The 23,477-nt window shown below is 39.3% G+C and overlaps 1 protein-coding gene across 7 annotated transcripts in view; it reads right to left on the bottom strand.

The window, feature by feature from the left end:
* Bank1 (B cell scaffold protein with ankyrin repeats 1) overlaps positions 1–23,477 on the bottom strand; it is a 274,298-nt gene that overhangs the window by 13,409 nt on the left and 237,412 nt on the right. For all 7 annotated transcript variants that reach the window (XM_052179174.1, XM_052179172.1, XM_052179173.1 and 4 more), the window contains one exon: positions 19,643–19,711. In XM_052179174.1, the coding sequence (XP_052035134.1) occupies positions 19,643–19,711 (69 nt within the window). The remainder of the gene's footprint in view (positions 1–19,642; positions 19,712–23,477) is intronic.

Genomic DNA, 23,477 nt, shown 5'->3' with positions numbered 1-23,477 from the left:
AAAGATGAGAGCTGAACTTTGAGTTAAGAGACTGTCAGGGACCTGTGACAGTTGTCCAGGCAGAAGCTGGAAGCTTTGAAGTCCTGAGACTACAAAATGGAATCAGAGCAGGAGGAGCCAACAGCTGCCACCCTGGCTGCCTTGGGGAAGAGAGACACTCTTCAGAGACAGTGGAAGAGTTCCAGCAAAGCTCCTTAGCACAGATACTGGCAGTCTCAGCTATTGGAAAGTTTTCCTGTTGTCATCAGCATGCAGACCATTTAAGGAAGCAACCTAAGTCTGCCTGTAGGTGTGGCAGCTTTTCTCTAGAGGAAGAACTACTCTCTCCCCATAAACCCCAAGAGCCCATCCTGTGAAGGCATAATGTTATTATGTGAGGGCAGCTACTGTCTGAATTATACTTACCTCTAGGGGTCAAAGACCTGTGCAGATCCCAATATCTGGTACCCAACTGCAGATATCTTACCACAATAGCAAAGCCACACAGACTGAAAATGATTCAGCAGAGCACACGTGACTCTCCAGCACAGCCACTCCAGGTGACAGATTATATCACAAGAGCTAAAAAGTGGTGGTGGGGATGGTAACTAGGAATACACTTAAGGAGCTATTAGACCTATGCAAATGAAAATTGCAAAACTTCCAGTATAAATTACAGAGACAACATTACAACCTAGAAAACTCCATGATTGTTCATGGACTAGAAGGTAGAATATCCATCCAGTCAGAACAATCTTCAGGTTCAATGGCGACACCATCAAACTACCAAAGACATCCCTCCCAGAACTAGAAGAAAACACTGAAATTCCTATAAAAGCAGACCCCAAAGCACAACTGAAAGTCATCATGTTAAGTAAACTAAGACACAGCATGAAAAAATAATGTCTGCATGTTCCCTCCTACATGAGACTGCTACCAAAAATATCACTTGGAAGATAGAATTCACAGAGCTACCTGCTGGCAAGTGGTGGAGAGGAGGAGCAAGAGGAGGCCCCTGAATAGGCATATAGCTAGAGAGAAGTGACAGATCCTAGTGTTCCCCAGAACAGTGCAGGGACGAACATAGCATACAATAACCTATTAGGTACTTTATGAACAGCAAAAGGAGAGGAGGCTGAAACCTCTGCACAAAGCAATAATGAAACAGAAACATTAACTCCCCTGGTTTGATTAGTACACAGTGTATATATACACCGAAGTATCACACTGTTCTAAAAATGACTCTAATTATAAGTATTTAGAGAGAAGTGACTGTAACTTCCTTGCCTTGATCACAATACATTATATACATATATTCATTCTTGTACTGTTCCCTATAAATTTCTAAAGGTAGCAAAAGAAATTATAGTGAAGATATGTGGACAAATGACTTAGCCTAGGACCTGCCACATATAAAAATATTGATGTTATGAATATTAAACATTTGTGAAGAAACACTCAAATTTTGAGAAAAGAGATCACATTAAATGTCATCAAAGACTTGGTGGCATTTGAAAACCTTATCTCTAGAAGGTGGAAATAAATGCCTATTCATTTTGGAATAAATGCTTTCTTTTTGAAACATTTTATTTAGGAGGTTACCATGTATTGTTTTGTGTATCACAGAAGAATAGGAAAGCCCTGGGTCCTGTGTGGTTGCCAATAGAACACTGGAGGCTGGTATGGGACAACAGGGTGGAGTAGGTAGCCTACTGGCAGAACACAAGCAAATTCATCTGCACACTGTGGTATTCAAAGACATAAGTAGACCCAAATGTATTTTGGGAAGCTGTGGCAACTCCAGACCACCTCAGTCCCTGTTACCAAGTAATAACATACTTGTGCAACTTGCCTGGCCTTGGGTCACATCTGAGTTTGCAACTTCTTGTTTATGTAGTTCTTTTTAATATACTCATTGTAATGTCTCAGGGGAATCATGTTCTTAACAGAAAAGAAACTGGGGAAGACCCTTGAGGACATGGGCACAGGGGAAAGTTCCTGAACAGAACTTTCATAACCAATAGCTTATGCATTAAGATCATGAAAAGAAATTTACAAAGTTTCTGTAAGGCAAAGGACATTGTCAATCAGACAAAAAGGCAACCGACAAATTGGGATAGGATCTTCACTAATCCTACATCTGACAGAGGGCTAATATCAAATATATTCAAAGAACTCAAGAAGTTAGATGCCAAAGAGCCAAATAACCCTATTAAAAGTGGGGGTACAGAGCTAAACAAAGAATTTTCACATGAAGAACTTAGAATGGCTGAGAAGCACCTTAAAAAATGTTCAACATCATTAGTCACTAGGGAAACGCAAGTCAAAACAACCCTGAGATTTCACCTTACACCAGTTAGAATGGCTAAGATTAAAAACTCAGGAGACAGTAGGTGTTGGCAAGGGTATGGAGAAAGAGGAACACTCTTCCACTGCTGGTGGGATTGCAAGCTTGTACAAGGACTCTGGAAATCAGTCTGGCTATTCATCAGAAAACTGGGTATAATACTTCCGGAGGACCCTGCGACACCATTCCTGGGCATAACCAGAGGAATCCCTGGCATGCAATAAGGACACATGCTCCACTATGTTCATAGCAGCCCTATTTATAATAGCCAGAAGCTGGGAAGAACCCAGATGTCCCTCAATGGAGGAATGGATACAGAAAATGTGGTATATTTACACAATGAGTACTACTCAGCAATTAAAAACAATGAATTCATGAAATTCTTAGGCAAATGGTTAGATATGGAAAATATCATCCTAAGGGAGGTAACCCAATCACAAAAGAACACACATGGAATACAGTCACTGATAAGTGGATATTAGCTCAGAAATTCTGCATACCCAAGACACGATTCATATATCAAATGACTCCCAAGAAGAAGGAAGGAGAGGTCCCTGATCCTGAAAAGGCTTGTTTCGGCATTGTAGGGGATTCCCAGGACAGAGAGGTAGGAGGGGTTGATAGGAGAATGGGCGGAGGGAAGAGGGCTTAGGGAGCTTATGGGGAGGAGGGAACTGGGAAAGGGAAAATCATTTGGGATGTAAACAAAGAATATAGAAAATAAAAAAATTATAATAAAAAAACCAGGTTGTTACTTCAGAATATGCCCAGTGCAGAAGGACATAAAACTATCCTGTTCAGCTAGAATTCGGTTACCTAGCCCTGGGGGAATCTTTGGGGGATCCTTGTCAAGAAAGGAAGAAAGTGGACAAACATGAAGTCATAACATAAAAGATTTGAGAGATGGCAGAGGGGTGCTCTTGTCTATACATGTGGTCAGTGATGGACCTGAAAAGGATTTCTCTGGAAGGAAGATGTTTGAAGCTCTAGGCAGTACCTTAAATTATCCGAAGGCTGCCAAGCCCAGTTGTGTGGACTGACCCCTAATGTCCATTTCAGTGAGTTCAGGAGCAGGGACACTGGAAGTCTCTCTTTCTGGAAGGTTTTCTAAAGAAATATGTTTTGTTCCTTCAAAATTATATAAACACAACAGACTCAGAGAGAGAGAGAGAGAGAGAGAGAGAGAGAGAGAGAGAGAGAGAGAGAGAGAGAGAGAGAGAGAGAGAGCCAATCTCAAGTTTTTAATAGTGAACTACTTGTGGACAAGCTAATTTCCCACATGCCTGCTTTTCCTTTCCATATGAAAGACCCTCCCCTGATAAATTATTATTAGGTGGGACATGCTCCAAAGAAAAATGATCTAGAAACTTCACCACCCCCTCCTTCAAGGCAGGCTCATTATTCTAAACATAGTGCCTATAATTTTTGGCAATGGCGCCAGGTTCTTTTTGTCCCTCCCAGCTTACAGAGGCAGTGATGGCGGCTTTCCCTCCCTTCCCACCTTTATGTTTCTGTTTACTTTGAGAAGAGTTAGTATGACCATTATATAAGTTTTATCAAAATGTTTTTGTCATCCGGCTAGCTGCTTGATTGAAACCCTTGGCCACATGTTATAAAGACCTCAAGACAGACCAATGGTTTAGTTCCTGTTAATTTCTCTTTTTTAGTATCTTTTCATTTGACTTGAATACTGTTCACAGAAGCAACAAATAATCTATTATGTGAATATTTGACAGTGTGGAAGACGTCAGACAGAACTGCACTGAAATCCTGTTGGTGACTGACTGGCTAGAACATATTTTACTAAAACTTTGGAAGGAAACAAATCTGAATAGGGCTGGCTAGTAGGTAACAAGGCCAGTGTGAAACATCTGCTTCATAAATACCATGCAGTTACAAAGAATATTCTAAAAGTGATGATTGACCCCACATGAGAGCTTACTCTACAGAGACAAATACAAATGCAGGATAAAAAAAAATAAGCACAGAAGGGAAAATTAATATGCATTCAAAGATGATTATTGGGAAGAGTATTTCCTCTTAACCTACAGCTTTCTGTAAAGATACTGTATTGATTTTACAATAAAAAGCAGTACTGCTCTTTCCAACTCAACTCCCCCCTCCCAGCATGCTACTATCTTTGCCCTTGCAGGATATGCACAGCAGTAGGAACTACCCCACACTGTAACACTCATTCTGGTCCATTTTTCTTCTCTCTCCTGTTCCTCATTCCCCTCCCTCCCTTCCTTTTCTATGTGTGTATACATCCACCAGAGTTCATACATGTGGAGGGCAGAGGTCCTTGCCAGGTCTCTACCTAAGTTAGTCTACACCTTAGTTTTTGAAGCAGTATGTCTTGCTGAATCTAGAATTTTCTATTTGGCTTAGATTGCCTGGTTAGCAAGCCCCACGGCTCTGCCTATCTCTGTGCTGTTAGCTCTGCCTCTAGCTCTGGTATCACAGATGAGCCTCTCTGTCCAGCCTTTTACATGTGTGTCAGGTGTCAATACTCAGGTAAGCACATTACCCACTGAGCAGTCTCCATAGCCAATTCTTTTCATAGTAAAAAGATTAAGGCATGGTGTATACTATACATTCATAGCAAATTAATCTTTAACATAGGAAAGAACTCCTTGGTAATAGGACTTAGTCAGTGACTAGATTTAAGCCTGGCTGTGTTTTGTAGATGGGCCTGAGAAATGGTAGGCCAAGATCCACAGGGCATGCTGAGTGATGTCTGGACTACAGAGTTATTTATAAACTCTAGAGCCTCCTCATCTCCTTAACTCGAGAGCTGCATATATATTTGGTATCACTTCATTTGTTTATTGGCTTTAAGTTCTGTTTTTTCTAGCACCTGGAAAACATAAGAGAACTAAAAACTGACAGGATTCCCATTCACTTTTAGACACCTCCAAAATAAGTGCTGTGAGTGTCTTGGTGCTTATGTTGAGTGTTCATTTCCTCCACTGTTTTCTTGATTTAGGATTATACTCATGTGTACTGTTCTTTTCTCTTTGTCTCACAGCCCAAGCATCTTATGTTGTTGTTCTGCAAACATTTTTAACTGCATTGAGTCCCAAGGTCTTTGTAGTCAATGAGGTATCTATCCATACTACTCTTGGATGCTATTTGTTTTCTGTTTATACAATCATGTATCACCAACACTGCTCCCACAGGTCTCCTTGCCTGCACAATTGTTTCTTTTCTGCCACTCATGTTTTCCTAGAACTCTGGTGCCACTCTTGGTAGTGTGGAAGTGCCCTTCCTATTGCACTTTTGACTGCATTACATTGCTTAATTAAAAACAACAACAACAAACCAAAACAGGCACACGCCCTTGGGCCTTCCTTGTTATTAGACTTCTTTGGGTTTGTGGTTTGTAGTACGGTTATCCTGTACTTTATGACTCATATCTACTTATAAGTGAGTACATACTATGTTTGTCTTTCTGAGTCTTGGTTACTTTAGCATTTTAGGATGATCCTTCCTAGTTCTATCCCTTTGCCAGCAAATTTCATCATGTCATTTTTTTTAATGACTGAGTAATACTCCATTATGTAAATACCACATTTTTTTTTTATTCATTTTTCAGTTTAGGGACACCTAGGTTGTTTCCAGTTTCTGGCTATTACTAATAGAGCTGTGATGCACACATCTTCCTGAGAAGGGGACATAGATTAGGCACTGGGGGAGGGTGGATGGATGGAGGGGAATGAGTGGGGAATGGGCTAGGGATGGGTACAGGCAGGAATAAAGTGGGGGAGGACTGTGGGAGAGAGTACTGGGAAAAACAACTGGATTGGGGTGGTGCATCTCTGGGCTGAACTACAAACCTTGGATGATGGAAACTCCTAGGAATCTACTTGGGTGACCCTAGATAAAACTCCTAACTGTAGAGGATAGTTCTGAACCTTTGATCAAGAAACTGCATGTGAATGCTGAAGATCTGTTCCCCAATTGGTTCTTGAGCTATCAATAAAGATGCTAGTGGCCAATGGGTGGGCAAAAGAGGTGGGAATTCCAGATTTTTTGCAGGCAGGCTAGTAGATGCAGGAGGAGCAAAGGGATGTTACCATGCTTTGGAAGGAGAGAGAGCCACCAGCCAAGTGAGATCTTGGGTGGAGTGGTCATTGGCTGCTTTCCTGACTGGGCCTGGGGTAGTAGGTTGGAGATTAGAAACATGACTAAGCTGAGGGCAGTTTTAGGCTTCCGAGTGAGGAAAAGGTAATCAGGCAACTAAAGCAGCCAGATTTAGAGGTGTTTAACCAGGAGTACTAGAGGAAGGGCATGTTAGTGGCAAGAGGCTTAGAAATGCTCAGCCATTGAGCTAAAGAGCATATTAAAAGTAAGTTAATGTGTATGTATATCTCATCCACGGATCCTGGGGAAGCAAGGTTGTGGCAGGTAGCATAGTCTACCTGGAGCTTAAAGCAGGATAGTAGAATCTACATGCTACACCTAGCTGTGGGGGATGTGGAGCCTGAACAGGCCATCTCTTGTAACCAGGCAAATCTTCCTTCCAAAGTAGGGATTGGGCAACAACCGAGACACAAAACCCACAATCTGTCCTGCCTAAACAATGTGTAGGGGTAAAAGAAAGAGAAAGAGCAGAATTTGAGGGAAGACCCAGCTTGAGACCCATCCCATAAGAGGGAATCAAAACCCTGGCACTATTAATGCTATTCTGCTATATTTGCAGACAGGAGCCTACCATGACTGTCATCGGAGAGGTTTCACCCAGCAACCAATGGAGACTGACACTGAGACCCACAGTTGAACGTTAAGTGGAGCTTGGGTAATCTTGTGGAAGATGGGGAGGAAGGATTGAAGGAGCCAGAGGGGTCAAGGATACCACATAGAAACCTACTGTATCAACTAACCTCTGGGCCCATAAGGTTCATAGAGATTGAACTGCCAACCAGACAATATACATGGGATAGACCTAAGCCCTCTACACATATGTAACAGTTGTGCAACTGAGTCTTCGTGTGGGACTCCTAAAGTGGGAGCAGGGACTATCTCTGACTACATTGCCTTCTTTGGATTCCTTTCACCTAACTGGGCTGCCTTGTCTCTCCTTTATAGAAGATACACATAGTCTTACTGCAACTTAATAGGCCAAGGCTGGTTGATATTCATGGGAGACCTCTCCTTTTTCTAATTCTTAGTAGATACATTATTTTAAGTGATATGCTATGAGAATATCTAGAATTTTTTGGAAAAAAAAGAAGGAATGTTCGTAATGAACAGTTTTATTTTTATTCCTAACCAACCTCAGCAGGAAACTAGAAATTTATTTCCAATTATTTTTGAGAAAGTATTATTTTGTTGTAAATATTAAAGCATAAATGTTAAAATAATAAATGTACATATGTATCATCAAGCAAAATTATTATATATTTCTTAATGAAGTAACTGATATATTAGTATTTTTTTATTTAAAGGTTCATTTATTTATTTTATGTATGTCACTCTCTTCAGACATACCAGAAGAGGGCATCAGATCCCACTATAGATGGTTGTGAGCTAACATGTGGTTGCTGGGAATTGAACTCAGGACCTCTGAAAGAGCAGTCAGTGCTCTTAACCACAGAGCCATCTCTCCAGCCCTATTAATTTCTATATGGAATAGTTATTATATACAAACTCACTTGGATTTGAAATAAGTAATTGCTAAAATGTATCCCTAAAATATTACACAAACATTTCCTATTAGTCTGGTAGTATTTAAAATTTTATTTTATTACCTCACTTGATGTAATTTTCTTAATGTATTTTTCCTAAAAGAGTGCTATGTTTTTATATGAAAAAATCTTCCTGATATTACATTCTCCTATTTTACTACTGATTGTCTCTCCCTTCCTCTTCTTTTCTTCCACCCTTCTTTCCCCTCTCCCTTCCTTCCTTTCTCTATGATTTCCTTACTGATGTATTCTCTCAATTATATTTGCTGTAGGGTTTGCTAATTGCCTTTAAAAAGTGAACACACACACACACACACACACACGTGACAATTAATTTTAATTGTCAACTAGACTCAATCTAGAGTCATCTGGCTAGAGTTTCGGTGAGGGATTATCTACATCAGGTTGATGTAGGGATGTCTGTGGGGCTATCTTGATTGTTAATTGATGTGGAGAGACCTACACATATTGTGGGTAGCACATTTTCCTAAGCATGACATCACAGACTGGATGTGGATGCTGAGTGCCAGGAAATGGGAATTTCTTTGTTTCTTTTGCGTTTGCTTATGGATGTGATGGAGCTAATTGCTGTAAGTTCCGGCTTCTAGACTTCACTGCACCGATGGAGTACTGAAGTACACAATTACCAGGAATTGTGAGCTAAAAAATTAAAAAACCCAGTCTCCCTAAGCTGCTTTTTGTCAGGATGTTTTTAACGTAGCAACAGAAAGGAAGCTAGGACGTTTTGTATTTTTGCAAATACTGATTTTTTCCCCTTCAAATTAGTTATTGGAGAGTTTTGTACTTTATGTTTTGATTTATTCATACTCCTAACTCTCTCCAGATCCCACTCAACTTCATATCTTTTTTTCGTAAACCTTTAGGACCATTATGTGTTGTCAAGTTATTCTTGATTATATAGTCTTTCATCTGAGTGTAGCCAGCCTACCAGGGGCCACATTCTTAGAGAAAACAGTCTTTCCTCCTCCCAGTGCCTAACAATTGCCAATAGCCCCACACTATTGGGTGGGACTGTACTACACCACCTGCTCTCCACAGTAGGACCTGTTGGCTCTGGCTTGCATACCTTTTGTGCTGGCAGTCACAACTACCATGAGTTCATAAGTATGGTTCTCCTGCTGTGTCTGCAAGGCACACACAACCACTGGCTTCCTTATAGTCACACATAACCACTGGCTCTTTCACTGTTAAATTCTACCTTTTATTTTCAGTTTTTGTTATTAGTTCATTAGCATTCATCCATTTTTATGCTTTTGTCGTAGAATATCCAGTTTCTTAATAGTGAAAGCTTTTTGAGACTATTGAGCTAGTTTTGTTCATAGACACATGTTATATGTGTTCTTTCAAAGTATTCAGTTGCATTTTAATTTTTTCTCAGTCTTAAATACAAATGTCAAAATTTTCTTCAGTTTCTTTCATTTTTAACCTTGTTATTAATTTTAAAAATATTTTGCTGATAACAGAATAGTTAAATACTGAATCATAACTTTATTGACTATTTTGTTAGCAAGTATATAATTAGAGAATATTAGGGACAGAACTTATAAAACTCAGCCTTTTATTATCCTGATGTTTATGTATTTCTGTCTTTTTTGACTTTTAAAAAAAGTTTCCTTATTGAATATTCACAGAATTTAAAACTTTAATAACTGTGATTATTTGTCTTTTATATTTTGCTAGATTTTATTTAAATATTTTGATACTTTAATCATTTGTCATAAAATTAAATGAATGACATACATCTGTGATAATTAATTTTATTATGGAATAAAAGGGGGTTAAATTCTAGTTGGGAGAATATGGGCTGGATAAATAATGCTGAACACTTCAAAAATGTCACAAAGAAACCTAGTACTGTAAAAACTCCCTAAACTATCTACAAATACATAAAAATTTAAATGGAGTTATTTTATAATGATTTAGCTAACAAAGCCCCTAGTAAGTACCATAGAATACATATAAAAATATTATAATATCATGAATAGGTCATTTCTTTTGTTGGACAGTCAGGTCCCATAGACCTCCAAACATTACCCTCCAGTACTTGATGGTAAGATCCTATTACCGAAGATACCATACTTTCTTCTGGAAACAGCTGGCCAGCTGTACATGGTTAGTTATGATAGCATGCACAAACCTGTGCGAGCCCAAGCAGAACAAGCCTCAGGATGGAGAATGTAGGTGAGCTAACTCTCTGTAACAGTGAAGTTGTAGTAAGTCAAGGATGCTCCAGCAGAAAGTCACACATTCAAGAATACTTGGGTAGCGTAAGAAGTGTATACCAAAAAGTGTATACCAAATGGCTGACTCTGGAGGGGCCCTGCCAGAGCCTTACAAATACAGAGGCAGATGCTAGCAGCCATCCATTGGACTGGCCATGGGTTCCCCAATGGAGGAGCTGGAGGATGGTCCAGAGGAGCTGAAGTGGTTTGGTTTACAGCCCCATGGGAAGAACAATGATTTTGGCTACCCAGATGCCCCAGAACTCCCAGGGACTGACCATCAATGAAGGGGTACACATGGTTCCAGCCAAAAATGTGGCAGAGGAAGGCCTTGTTGGGTATCAGTGGGAGGAATGGTCCTTGGTCAGGTAAAGGCTCAACAGAGGCCCGAACAAAGGGAAACCGAGGCGGGGAGGAGGGAGTGTGTTGGGTGGAGAGGCATATATGTGGAGGCAGGGAGAAGGAGGAAGGGGAGGGGTTGGGGGGTCTTAGGGGAGGGGGGATATCGGGAAAGGTTTTACCATTGGCATTGTAAATGAAGACGATATTCAGTAAAAAAATAAATTAAAAAAAGAATACTTGGGAAGCACAAATTCATCAAGGCAATGGAGGGAAAATAATACAAAATTGGGTGGGTAAAGAAGTGCAGGATGTATATGTGATGGGTTAGGAGAGGGAGGGTAAATCTAATCAAAACATGTATAAAATTGTAAAAAAAAAAAGCTAATAAAAATGTATACAAGGTATTTGATGTCTACCTTGATTGCTCTCCACTAAACCCTGAATTTCCTGGATTGGCCATCTGTCTCACGTCAAGCTTAGGAGGTCCACCTGCCTCTGATTCCTTAGCACTGGGATTGGAGGTATGGATCTACTTCCTTTCTCTCAGTGATCCCACTAAACTGGTTCTTATGCTCACAAACAAGTATTTTATAAATTTAATAGATTCATTATTTATTATTAAATTTTGATACAACTTATTTTAAAGATTTCAGTTTGACTAACCTATTACTAATATAAAATATATTTGAGGAAATGATTTCAGTATATCTTGTCTAAAATCTTGGACAAGTGAAAACATAAAAGTGTTCTATATTTTACGTGAACAGAATATGAAATACTTAACAAATACTTAAATACAAATTACTTAACTTGTATTTTCCCCTCAAAATCACAGTCCATTGTATCCAATTTTTATTATTGGGGTTTCTATCTTTTAAAACTTATTTTGATTTTTCTTTTTTCACCATTTATTGAAGATAGATTCTTTTCTTATACCACACATCTTGATTATAGTACCCCCTCCCAAATCCTCCCAGTCCCTCTGCTCTTCCCAGCCTCTCTCTTTCTCCCCACCCCTGTGGATCTATTTCCTTTCTGTCTCTCATTAGAAAAGAACAGGCCTCTAGGAGATCACAACCAAACATGACAAAATAAATGAAAAATCATCTCATTGAAGCTGGACAAGACAACCCAAAAGAAAGAAAAGAGCCCCAAGAGTAGGCCCAAGAATCAGAGACACACTTGTCCACACACTCAGAAATTCCACAAAAAATACTAAGTTGAAAGTTACAACATATATGCAGAGGAACTGGTGCAGATTGTGTATAATCTTTCTTTTTAAAACTATTCTTTGGAAATTTTGTACATTTACACATTCCAGCCTGGTGGCATGTGTAGTTGTCTCTCTTTCCTCTTCCAAACTCTACCCGAGTCTTCTTCCAGCAAAACCCCCCTCCCTTTGGCATGTCTGTGTGTCTTGTTTTTCCTTTACAAAGCACTATAACCGCTGTTACATATTTCTCATATACCCTGGGGTTTTTCTTTAACTTCATAGTTAAAAGCTTTGCTGTCGTGTGTCTAAAACTAGATGCTTTTCCTTGATCGAAGGCAGTACCGACCAATTGAGTCTCAGTCCTGCCATATCAGTTAAGTCAGTGGCTCTGCCTTTTATTCTATTTAGAAAATACCCATCACACACAAAGGTCAGACCTTTCTTTTTTCATGTTTTCTTCTTAGTTTTCAACATGAACAAACATTCTCCAGTACATTTTCTACTAAACAATGGAGTTTTCAGGGTCACCCCTTTTTGCTGTGATCGATAATAGGTTTTGGCTTTCTATTGAACTATCCGCTGTCTAATGTTTTATTTTTTGTTTTCATCATGCAAAACCTTCCTCTAAAGTCATATAATTACTCTCTGCCTGTCCTTCCCTCAAAATGTCATTAATCTGTGTTGTCTCTGTCTCAACTCTTTCTTAACCTGGGACTCCATTTTTGCTATTTATTCAATTTGTATATTTCTCCTCCATTTCTGATACCTCTGTCCCTTCTCATCTTGATTCTTATCTTCTCCTTCATCTGTCTTCTCCTTTATCTTGTCAGGTTGTTGTTCTTTAAGACATGCTGTCCCTATGTAGCACAGGCTGGAACTTGGCTATGCTATCCAGGTTGATCCTGAACTCATTCACCTGCCTTGGTCTTCCAGTTGCAGGTATGTAAAAACATCTCTGGCAAACTCATGTTTGCCAAGACACTTAGTGTTTTTCTGTCCTTTGGTTCTGTTTCTTGCTCAGGTCATATTTTATTGCCAGCCCTAGGACTGCAGAGGGTTTGGATATAAGCAGCATACAAATCAGGAATATTTCTGAGGAACAGCAACTTTTCCATGTAGAAAGGGGACATGATTTGCTGGGACCACATTCCTGCCTAGACACACGTGACCAGCGGGATCCTGGCCTATGCTTCTCTCCATCATGTAGCTTTACTTGAGGGCCCCAGGGAACTAACAAAGAAACCTCATTTTCCCACCTCCCACCTCCTTGCTGTCTAGTGGAGGGCACTTTCTGTATATATAGCCACAAAAGCTGATGAGGAGAAGCCTTTGAAGAGAGCAGTAAACTAGGGTCGGGTACCATACTGAAGGAGGCATTGGATGGCTTCCTTCTCTATGGGGAAAATGGCAACCTCATTTCACAGACTTCAGGGATACACTGTTGACAGTAGTTTTTGTCAGTCACCTTTGTAAAAAAGTTACAATTAGCCTTAGATTCTTCTGAACTAATTTTTTAAACATTTCTGTCTTTATTATTATTAGGAAGTTTGTATCTCTCAGGTTTTGTCTTAATTTCTGACAGAAGTTGCATAGTGCATGTTGGCACAGTCCCATTTTAAGAAAGAATAGAGAAACCATACAAAAAATTTCAGGTATAGCTTTAACAAAAAATACCCTTTGTGAACAATATGACAAATGGAAATATAAGTTATACTGGAAAAAGCAGCTGAAGCCATTATTCTTTTATGGAGTACAAATGATCACATTTTGACAATTTTCCCTCCTTTCTATTTAATATATCTAAAATTGGCAAGCACAGCCTGATGGAAATACCACAGGGCTCAGAAGTCTCTTTTACCCACATAAGAGTAATACCTTCCACATTTCTCCAGGTCTCCCGCTTAAAGGCAATTTTATTATTTAACATCTATCAAACTGGCCAGCGCTGTGTACTCTGAGAACACAAAAATATGCTCCCTGACTAAATCTTTTCCATGGGCATGGAAACCCCTCCAAAAGACAAGCTCATAACAATTCTGTAGTTTTGACTAAAGAATTGGGCAGAGACTTTGCCAGGGGTTACAAACTTATAAGTCCAAGGTGCCAAACACAAAGTTACAAAGCAAAGTTTTAGTGACTGATTATTAAATATACCAAAATATCTGTCATTATCACAAACAAATATGTTCCTTCAGATTTTTGGTATTGATAAAGTGACTCTTGAAATATTTTTATTTTACAAGTTATATACAATTATGACTTAATGAAATGCATTTTGAACATAAGAAATCCACATGGAAAGAATGAAAATATAAGAGATATCTATGGAAAATTTACATATAACTTCTACATTTACATACAGGGGATGAATGTCAACCAAAAATTGGAAGTTCTATAAGTAATTCTTATGCTAATCTAGATCTGGGGGTGCTTGCTGTAGACATTTGATTAAAATGGGCAAACCCCTGTATTAGAGTTTTGCCTGAGTAACAGCAACTGGAAATCCTTCATTTGGTTTATTAAAGAATTGAGATGAGTAGATTATGGGTGAGCACCATGGCCAGGGAGACTGTTTGATAATGTCTCTTTTCTTTGGTTACTCTGTTTCTTCACTGCAGTTAAACAGGAGTGTGGATAGTGAATAAAATGGAGTTGGTCTTGGCATGGTAGGAAAAGCCCAAAAGAAACCACATGTTTAGGAATCATGGATAATCTGGAAGCTGAGAATAGAATGTAATTTTGTAAAGGTCATGTCTGTTAGGAAGGAACTTCATGTGCCTCACGTGAACTCTGAGGATGTCTGGATCATGGTCTAGTGGCCAGATAACTGCCAACCTATTTTATAGGATGTTTGAAATATTTGGCGAGCACCCAAATGATACAGAGGCCCTTCCCTCAGTGAGAATTTCATAAATTAACTCTGATTCCAGAACCCTGGCTTGCTTCACATATGCTGACAGGATCTGTTCCCCTGGTTTGTGGCAATGACCGTGACTTTGACTTCTTCCTGGCCCAGGGTTAGGAAATGGAGCGCAATGGAAGAGCACTATATCTGTGACATCATTTTTCTGCATTTTCTGATTTCAAAACCAACTTGGAAAATTTGACTTTAAAACTGCACTTTGGTGAAAAAAAATATCTGTGATCCCCAGTCCTTTGCACTTTCCCCTCATATTTCTTCAAGATGTAAAATTCTAGTCAAAGAATTCCTTTGAGTTCCCACAGAAATGGTGCCAATTAATTCTTTTTTCTGTTCCTCGGGAAACTTCCTTGGCTCAGCAATTATGTAACTTCCTGGCAACCCCTTGGCAGCCTTGAACATAGAGATTCTGAAGGGCTCTCAGTTTCTGTGGGGAGATAGTTGGCTCTTATGAGTCCCTTTTCTTCCAGAATACAGTAGGAGAAATACATTCTTTAATCCTTTTTCAGGAAACCTGTCTAGGCCCTTTAGAAAAATCTGAACTCATGAACATTTCACAAACACCATTCTCCCCTCCAGAGACATCAGCACTGGAGAAGTATCTCCTCTCATTCCTACTGATGATGAAATCCCAGGAGAGTTAAAAATGTTCTGAAACCTGTAAGGGGTAGTGTTTTTTCATGGTCTAGATGATCGTGATACTAAACCAGCTTCAAGAAGTACGGCCAGCCAATTTTAACACAAAATGTGCCTCACAGGCTCCTGCCTTGCCTGCTTGCTCCCAGGTGGTGGCACAGTTTTGGGAGAGGTTTCAACTTTACAAAGCACAGAAAATCTGGAGGGAGCAGGCCACATTCTTTCTGCTTCCTGGAAGCCATGATATAAACTACTCTGCTTTGTCACACTCAGCACTCTTCAGAATGAGACCTCTGAAACCATGAGCCAGGAGAAATCCTACTCTCAGGTTGGTTACTCAGATATTTTGTTACAGTAAAGGAAATTCTGCCTTCTGTAAAAGCCATTTAAGTACCTAATACTTTCATAAAAACCCTTATTATTATTATTATTTATTATAAAAGATTTGAAAAAAATTATGAAAATTAAAAAATCATGAAAATTTTTTTAAGGATCTGATATTCTTTTGCTTTTAGAAACAGCACAATATTTTGTTATATTCTGGTAAACTCCTGATGTCTAAGAGTAAAGAAATAGCCTACTGTGACTCATTTAAAATGCTACAAATAAGCTGGATTTATGAAGAAGTATGAGAAGGTCCTGATCCTGGAAAGGATTGATCTAGCATTAGAGGGGAATATAAAGACAGAGAAAAAAAGGAGGGAGGTCATTGGAGAATGAATGGAGAGGAGAAGGTTTATGGGACATATGGGGAGGGGGGATCTGGGAAAGGGGAAATCATTTGGAATGTAAACAAAGAATATAGAAAATAAAAATATTAAAAAAAAAGAAAGAAAGAAGAATTACAAACACTTTATGATAAAATTGAAGATTTGCATGAAAAAAAAGAATCAAAATAAAAAGTCATTAAATAACGGTTTTTTAGTCCCCAGAGACCTCTGAAAAACAGCTAATGAAAATTGACTTTCATGAAGCAAATTAGTCAAGAGTCTATGACTAGGTATATAAAATCAATAAAACATGGCATTATTGATAAGGGTTATTGTAAATCTTGTTTCCTTTTACCATTCTCTCTAGTCTTTTATCCCAAGAAAGGTGAAGATACATAATGGTGAAACGTTAATCAATCCTTCTAGGCTTACAGGAAACTCTTACCTCTTCTTAAATGGCTTTCTGTGGGACAGATATCAAGCTACTGAGAATAGACTCTCCCCAAGTTTCTACCATCTTTAATCTCCTGTGAAGGAGGAAAAAATCTGAAATCTCAAGATCTCACCTTCAGTGCTAACAGAATTCTATTATAAATTCAATTTTTCTCCACAAAGCAGAGAACACTTGACCTGGGAGTGGAGGTGGGGGTATAACTGTCAAAGACCATACCAACTTTCCTACTTCCATCATCCACACTGTACCTTTTAAAGCTTCTACTACTTCTTCAAACAGTACAATCAGTTAGGGACCTTCAGGTGAACATTCTGTATCTAACCCCTAGTGTGGAATCTGCCCTAGTCCCCTATAGGCTTGTCACTATTGCATTATGCAAATTGCAATCAATTCAACTTCAAAAGTTGTATCAGTATCAATACTGTTCAAAAGTCCTGAGTCTCCTCTATGATTCAAGGCAAACTCAGCTATGAATCTCTATAAAAGTCAAAAAGAAGGCTGCTTATTTCTGATATACAATGACATTTGATTCCAAAAGGGAAGACAACAAGGAAAGTTTAGACTAATACTGAAACCCAGTAGGGAAAACACTACCCACCCCCACACATAGCTCCATGAGACCCATCCTACTGATGGCTGCTTTCAACACACACGGCCTTTCTTAGGATCAATCCTGTCAGTGGCTGCAGGTTCTTTGTGGAAGATGATCTTTCTGTACATGTGACACCCTTGGTTCTCCATCCCAACCTAGACTTCACCTTCATGTTGTCATGAAGGTGACATACACAGGGGCTCTGTGAAGGGACTCCACATTGTCTAACTTCAGCACTTTTCTGGAACTTTGATACAAACTTTTATGACTCTTTTACATCCTGGCTGCCTGCTACACCAACAGCCCTATGCAGATGACAACACTGAGTTTTGTGACTAGGTAGGGATATAGCCTGGCCCACTTGGGTCATGATTATAGTTGGGAAGTACATGTATGATTGAATTTTCCTGGGTAGATATTTTCAAGGGAATTCCTTTAGAGACATGCTCTACGCAGGATCTCCTTTTTCTCTCCCCCAGGGGTTCTCTTTTAAAATGACTATTTTTAAAATTGGGTTTCAGTTTTATATTCCGAAGTCTTTGTTGGCTGGGGTCTTCCATTAAGGTGTTACTTTTATTGTGCTAGTACAAAGTGTACACCTACTCTTTATGGTAGACATTTCCCCTCACCTTTTTGTTCTCTTACTGTAAACCTAGCTAAAGGAAGTGAGTAAATATCCTACAACCCATAGACCACATTGCCTCAAATTTCATCCAGAAGCAACTTAGTTCATTGTGAATTCTGTCTCACCCACATTTTCTCGTTGTTTCATCAGTGCTACCTCGTTCCATTATTTGCTTCTGCTTCAAACCTCATGAGCCTGGTCTTTCTGTCTGGATTTCTATCAATATTATGGTCTTCAATACTCCCACCAGGAATATAGGCTCATTCATCTCCCTGTATAGCACTCTAGGGCTTCTCTGAATTTCAGCTGTAAACTCCTCCACATTTCTTCTTGTTCCAATGAACTCTATGGTCAGGTTTATTAGAGCTACAGCCTACTTTTACTACCAACTTTTAGTATTAATTACCTTTCTTGTTGAAAGTGCCCAACAGAAGCAAGTTTAAGGAGGATGGATTCATTGTTTGCTTATAGTTTAGAAGGATATAGACCCCAGAGGGATAAAAGCTTGAATGCCGAAGCAGATGAGTTTGGGGCTAGGGGAATTTGCTACATCTCAGAAAACCAAGAGGTGAGGAGAGAGTGTGTGTCAAATCTAGGGCTGGTTATAAACTGCAAAGCCCACTCATGTGACTGTTTAGGCTTTACACTGTCTGTAGACCCTGCACAAAAAGCTATGGACAAGTGTTAAAGCAGAGGGAACCCATAACATGTAAACAATGACATGGCTAAATTATGAAATTAATGTTAATAATGGTTAATTACCATTTAAAGAGAGTGGTTGTTTTACGTATAGACTTGCAAGCTGTGAATCTAAATAAATCATAGAAGCTTACTCATAAATACATCAGCTTACTCATGTATTGTGTTCAAGTGTCACACAGCTCATCGTGAGAACAGTCTAAGTACAACTTAGTTGCTGTGAGGAATGCTACTTGAAACGATGAGTGATAACCATGGGGAATACAGCTTTGTTTGAGTGACAACTCATAGCATCCCAAGAGCAGGCTCTTTGAGGTTCTGTGCTGAATATTGTTCAGTGAGTGTCAGAAGTAGGTACAGCCTGTCCCTAGTCTCTTCAAAATGCCACAAATGGAGGTGGATCACACAGGGTGGGGGGGTTCTATGACTTCTTCATTCCAATGTGTCTTTCTCAATAATTACCTGGTACTAGTTTCAAGGTGACATGATTTAGGACTGATGCAACAGCATCTGCTCATAGTTACCCTAAGCCCTGTGTCAACTGACTCTTATGGGTTTTTATATTTGAACACCTATTCAGTCCCAACTGTTGAAAAAGAGTTGTACTAAATAGCCTGCTTTTAGGTTATTTAGTACATTTAGGCTATAGTTAGTAGATATTAGGTTATTTGGTCTATTTAGGCTATAAATCTATCCTTGAAAGAGACGAATATCCAAGTGAATACTCAAAGTAAAAACTGTCCCACTCATTTGAGATGTTGGTGTGACTATAGCAGTCTTTAGCTCTACTCCACATGATAAATGATTGTTCACAAGGTATTTCATCAGATGCTGAAAGCAAGAATATACTAGGAACATGGTTCTGCCTTTGACTGGCATCTACAGTGGACTAAAAAACACCCAAGCTAGTCTCACTTAGAGATCTGTTACATGTTGTGGAATTTGTCTTATTTGTCCTTCCTGGTGCTATGATAACACCACCACAGGCAATATGGTGAGGGGCCTTTCCTGCTTTTCCTAATGAAAATAATTTATTTTATCGTGGCATAGTTGTTTTGGGATACAATACAAACTTCGAAGGAAAAATCAATCAAACTCAGTTGTTTGTATCTGACCTAGGAGGCTTTATGCAGATTCCTATGACTTTTTAAAATCTTATTTAGGTGGTTAAATAAGTTAAAGTTAGCATCGATACCGGGTTTCTTAGGGAGACTGTAGAACTTGTCACCATCAGATTGCCTTCTGGCCGCCTTTTGTTGGAACACTGTAAAAAACATAGAACATAACGTTTATTAGTCAAAGGCATTTAAGAATATGAAATATCCCAAATATACAGTGGGAGCTTCCATGAAGATAAAGTGCAATGTAGCATTTTCCTTAATAATAGTATCTCAATTTTCATTTCCGAGTATGAGGATTTCCTTAGTAACAATATCTGAACTGTATTCATTTTTGAGTAAAAAGATTACTAAATTTATAATTTTCTCATGTGTGTAGTTATCGGTAATGTTGGAAAGCATTTTCGTTGGGCAGAGTCGGTTAATGTTGATGGGATGCAGTCTGTTAATGTTGATGGGATGCTTTCCTAAGCTGGTAAAATCAAGCTGATTCCTTCTTGATATCAGATAAAGATAAGATCTCTGTTTTCTTTTAGAAGTGATAAAGGCTGAACCCACGGGAAGGTTCCATTTGCATAGAGGCTACTCAACCAGGTGACAAGCAAGTGTAATTGTTGTTTCTTTTTAAACTGAAGAGAGGCCTGTTGTGTTCCACAGATGTAACAATAAAAGAGGCCCTTTACTGTTGCGTCATCTACCCCCCCCCCCACCTCAGCCCTATTAAAGCAGCTTGTTTGAATTACTTCATTATCTGAAAACTGCTTTGTTCTCATTTATTATTTCGCACATGAAATTCTGGGAAGTAAGTCAGCATTACTCACCCTATTTTGCAGATGAAAGGTAAAATTCAGTGTTTAATATTTATTAAGCACCCACACCATTCTGGATACTTTCGGGTATTTGTTAATGAAATAGACCAGATCCTTTACTACTTTACTTTTTGGAAAATGAGCATCCGGAGTTACATTTATTTTTTTATGGGCAGTCTGAATTATGGGGTTTGGGAACTCGAAGAGGCCTGGGAGATTTAGTCCAGCCTCATATGTTTATAGACGAGGAAGTAACCAGCTTGTAAAAGGGCTAAGTGAATTTTGAAATGATCCCAGAGTTGTTAGCAGAGAAATGATTTAGACCCTTAAGCCTTGGCCTACAGCCTCTTGCTTCCTCCAGTGATGCTGTGTCTCCTACTTAGTAACTGTTCCCTTTTAAAGTTAGAGGGGGAGGCTGGGAGGAGTTACAGGAGCAAGGCCCTGCTCTTGTTCCTGGCATCTCAGCGGGATTTTCCTATAAAATGAACTGAGGCCCTTGGGGGCAAGGAGACAGCTGCCTGGCACTCGGCCACTGTGACCTGGGGAAACGGGCCCATGATGATGATGATGGAGTTCTGCTCTGGTTCTGCTCTTATTTAAACTGTGCTAATATCAAGGTCATATATGGAATTAATCAAGAATACACAAATTCAACTTTTCAAAAACAAATGTCCCAATACAAATTAACATTTATTAAACACTTAATGTCTTAGATGATGTCAAGAGAAAGATTATTCCTCTCTATGTCCTCAGGAGGAGTGAATATACTATCAAATATGATGCATTTGAGAAAAATGATACATCTAAAGTAACCTCTCTTGTTGAACATCAGTTTTCTTTGTACATTCTGGGTTTGTCGTGTTTTCCTAAATAAAATACAGTGAGGGGTATTTGGCGTGTGACTATTCTTTAGGATATTAGACCCCCCCAGCCCCCAAGTCCTATTTGCTGTTTTCTTCAGCTAAGTCTACAGTTGCCATAGCTCAAAGTGCTGACAGGCAGGCCATGATTTTGCTAATGTTGTTAGGATGTAACGGAGAGTGCCTAAGACTGAAGCACTGTAATCTGGCATCATTATAACGGGAAACGACTTGACCTCAAAGGCACAATGCAAAGTCATCTCTCCAATTAAACAACAGGTTACTTAAAAGTTTATGGTTTCTGCTGAGGCTTTGCAAGCAGACTTCTCTCCCCAGCTTTCTTGATGTGCAGTTTGCTGTAAATCCAATTTACCCTGGATACCTTTTGTGGAATATTTTCTGCTGGGGACAAGTGTTTGACCCATATGATGAACAGTTAATGCTGACCTTGACCTTCAGTTACTAGCCATTAGTGTTATTTCTCTAGAGTTGAACCAGGGCCAGTCTGGAGTCAAGAGTGGGCCGACTACTGGGATTGTTGGTGGTGTGAGGAGATGCTGATAACAGAGCTGTAGGTGGAGATAGGAAATAGGTTACCATGCTAAATCCTATTAACATCTAATCTGATGTAGCATTCCTTACCTCCCCTCCACTGCACCCCTGGGTCTTTCCTTCTACCTGAGCTTGCTGATAAATTTTACATCTTTATAGAAATTTAGCCTTAGCAAATAGCCTTCTCAGTGCTTTTAAAGTTCAGAGGCATTTTTCAAATACAACATAGCCATGAGGTAAAAGACCTATTATTTGTAGTCAGAGAGCTTGGACTAATAGAAAAAGTTGAAAGTTAAATCATAGAGCAGAACGATTTTTAAAAATATATTGACCATGCTGCCCCTCTATGCTGAATTCTTGGTAACCACTGTTCCAAATGTATTTCATCCAGTCAGTGTTCAAGGCATGGTACCAATGCAATTTCTGACATGTCAATTTGGGTAACCTTTACTCAGTGTAATCTTATTTTTTTTCTTGCTAACTGTAGTTAGAATTTGAAAAGAAAAGACATGAACACAGTATATATCTTGTCTTTACCTTGTACACAAGACACCAGGAGAGGGTTAAAATAACAACAACAACAAAAAAAAAAAACAAGAAAAAAATTCAACAAAACAAACTGTGAGGTTTAAAATAATTTCAAACAATATAGAAGTCCCAAATGTCACCCTCATTTATTTTAAGTATTGGAGAAATGATGTCTGTAAAAGTTTCTCCAGAATAGAAATGACATTGAATGAAAAAAATTAGCATAGTATTAAATATTCAAAAGTATTAAGCAGAGCAGAAGTAGCAGAGGAGGAGCGGGTGAACTGAACAAGTTCACTAGCACAGTTTGTTTTTCCAGGCTGTTCTGCAGGATTACTACTAACGTCACCCTCATTTATTGTCACCTGAGAAAAAGAAGTCATTGAGGGTGTCTCTTCCTGGAAAAATGGACAAAGCACCTCAGCAGTATTGTCTGTGTGGCAAAGCTTATAAAAATCTGGGGGCTAGCAAACGTCCTTCATGAGGATTCAAGATAGAAGTCACCAATCCCATGATGCTCTGCGCCCATCACATACAAGAAATGAAAGCATATACTCTATACTGTGTCCTGAGCTTGCAAGTGATGGGCTCCTAGAAGGGACTTCTTTATTATTCATCTCATTGCCAAGTACACAGCCCAGCACTGTACAAACAAGGTCCTGGGGCACATAGTTATATCACACAGTTTCTAAAGCTTCCTGTACTTTGTAGCGTTCATTTAGACAGAGGTCAAGCATGCTACTAGTGCACACTGACGAGAGACGACAGAGAGACAGTCAGGGAGGGCAAGAGTCAGAACTCAGTCCTTGTAGCCTTGTTTCCCCATCTGTCTCCCCACTATTTGCTGTATAAGAGACAACCACAAAAGGCAGAAGAGGAAGTAGAAAGCAGACACAATCCTTTTCTGAAGGTGTCAACAGAGGAGGAGACTGCTGTCACCAAAATGGTAGTCCCAGCGATGTACCTGAAGCCTAGGGAAGATAGGCAGCCCCTATAAGAAAGTACAAACACTTTGGTAGCCTGAAACCATTTCATCGTACTGACATTTTGATATTAGTTCCCCCTCAGTGTGTGGAATGTTTATTCAACACAGGTCACCATATTAAATGGGAATGTGGACACGGTCATCTCTGCCACGTAATATGAGGATGTTTCTTCTGGCA

This window comes from Apodemus sylvaticus, chromosome 4 (assembly GCF_947179515.1).
Source record: "Apodemus sylvaticus chromosome 4, mApoSyl1.1, whole genome shotgun sequence".
NCBI classification, from domain to species: domain Eukaryota; kingdom Metazoa; phylum Chordata; class Mammalia; order Rodentia; family Muridae; genus Apodemus; species Apodemus sylvaticus.
This window is presented reverse-complemented; position numbering and strand designations above follow the sequence as displayed.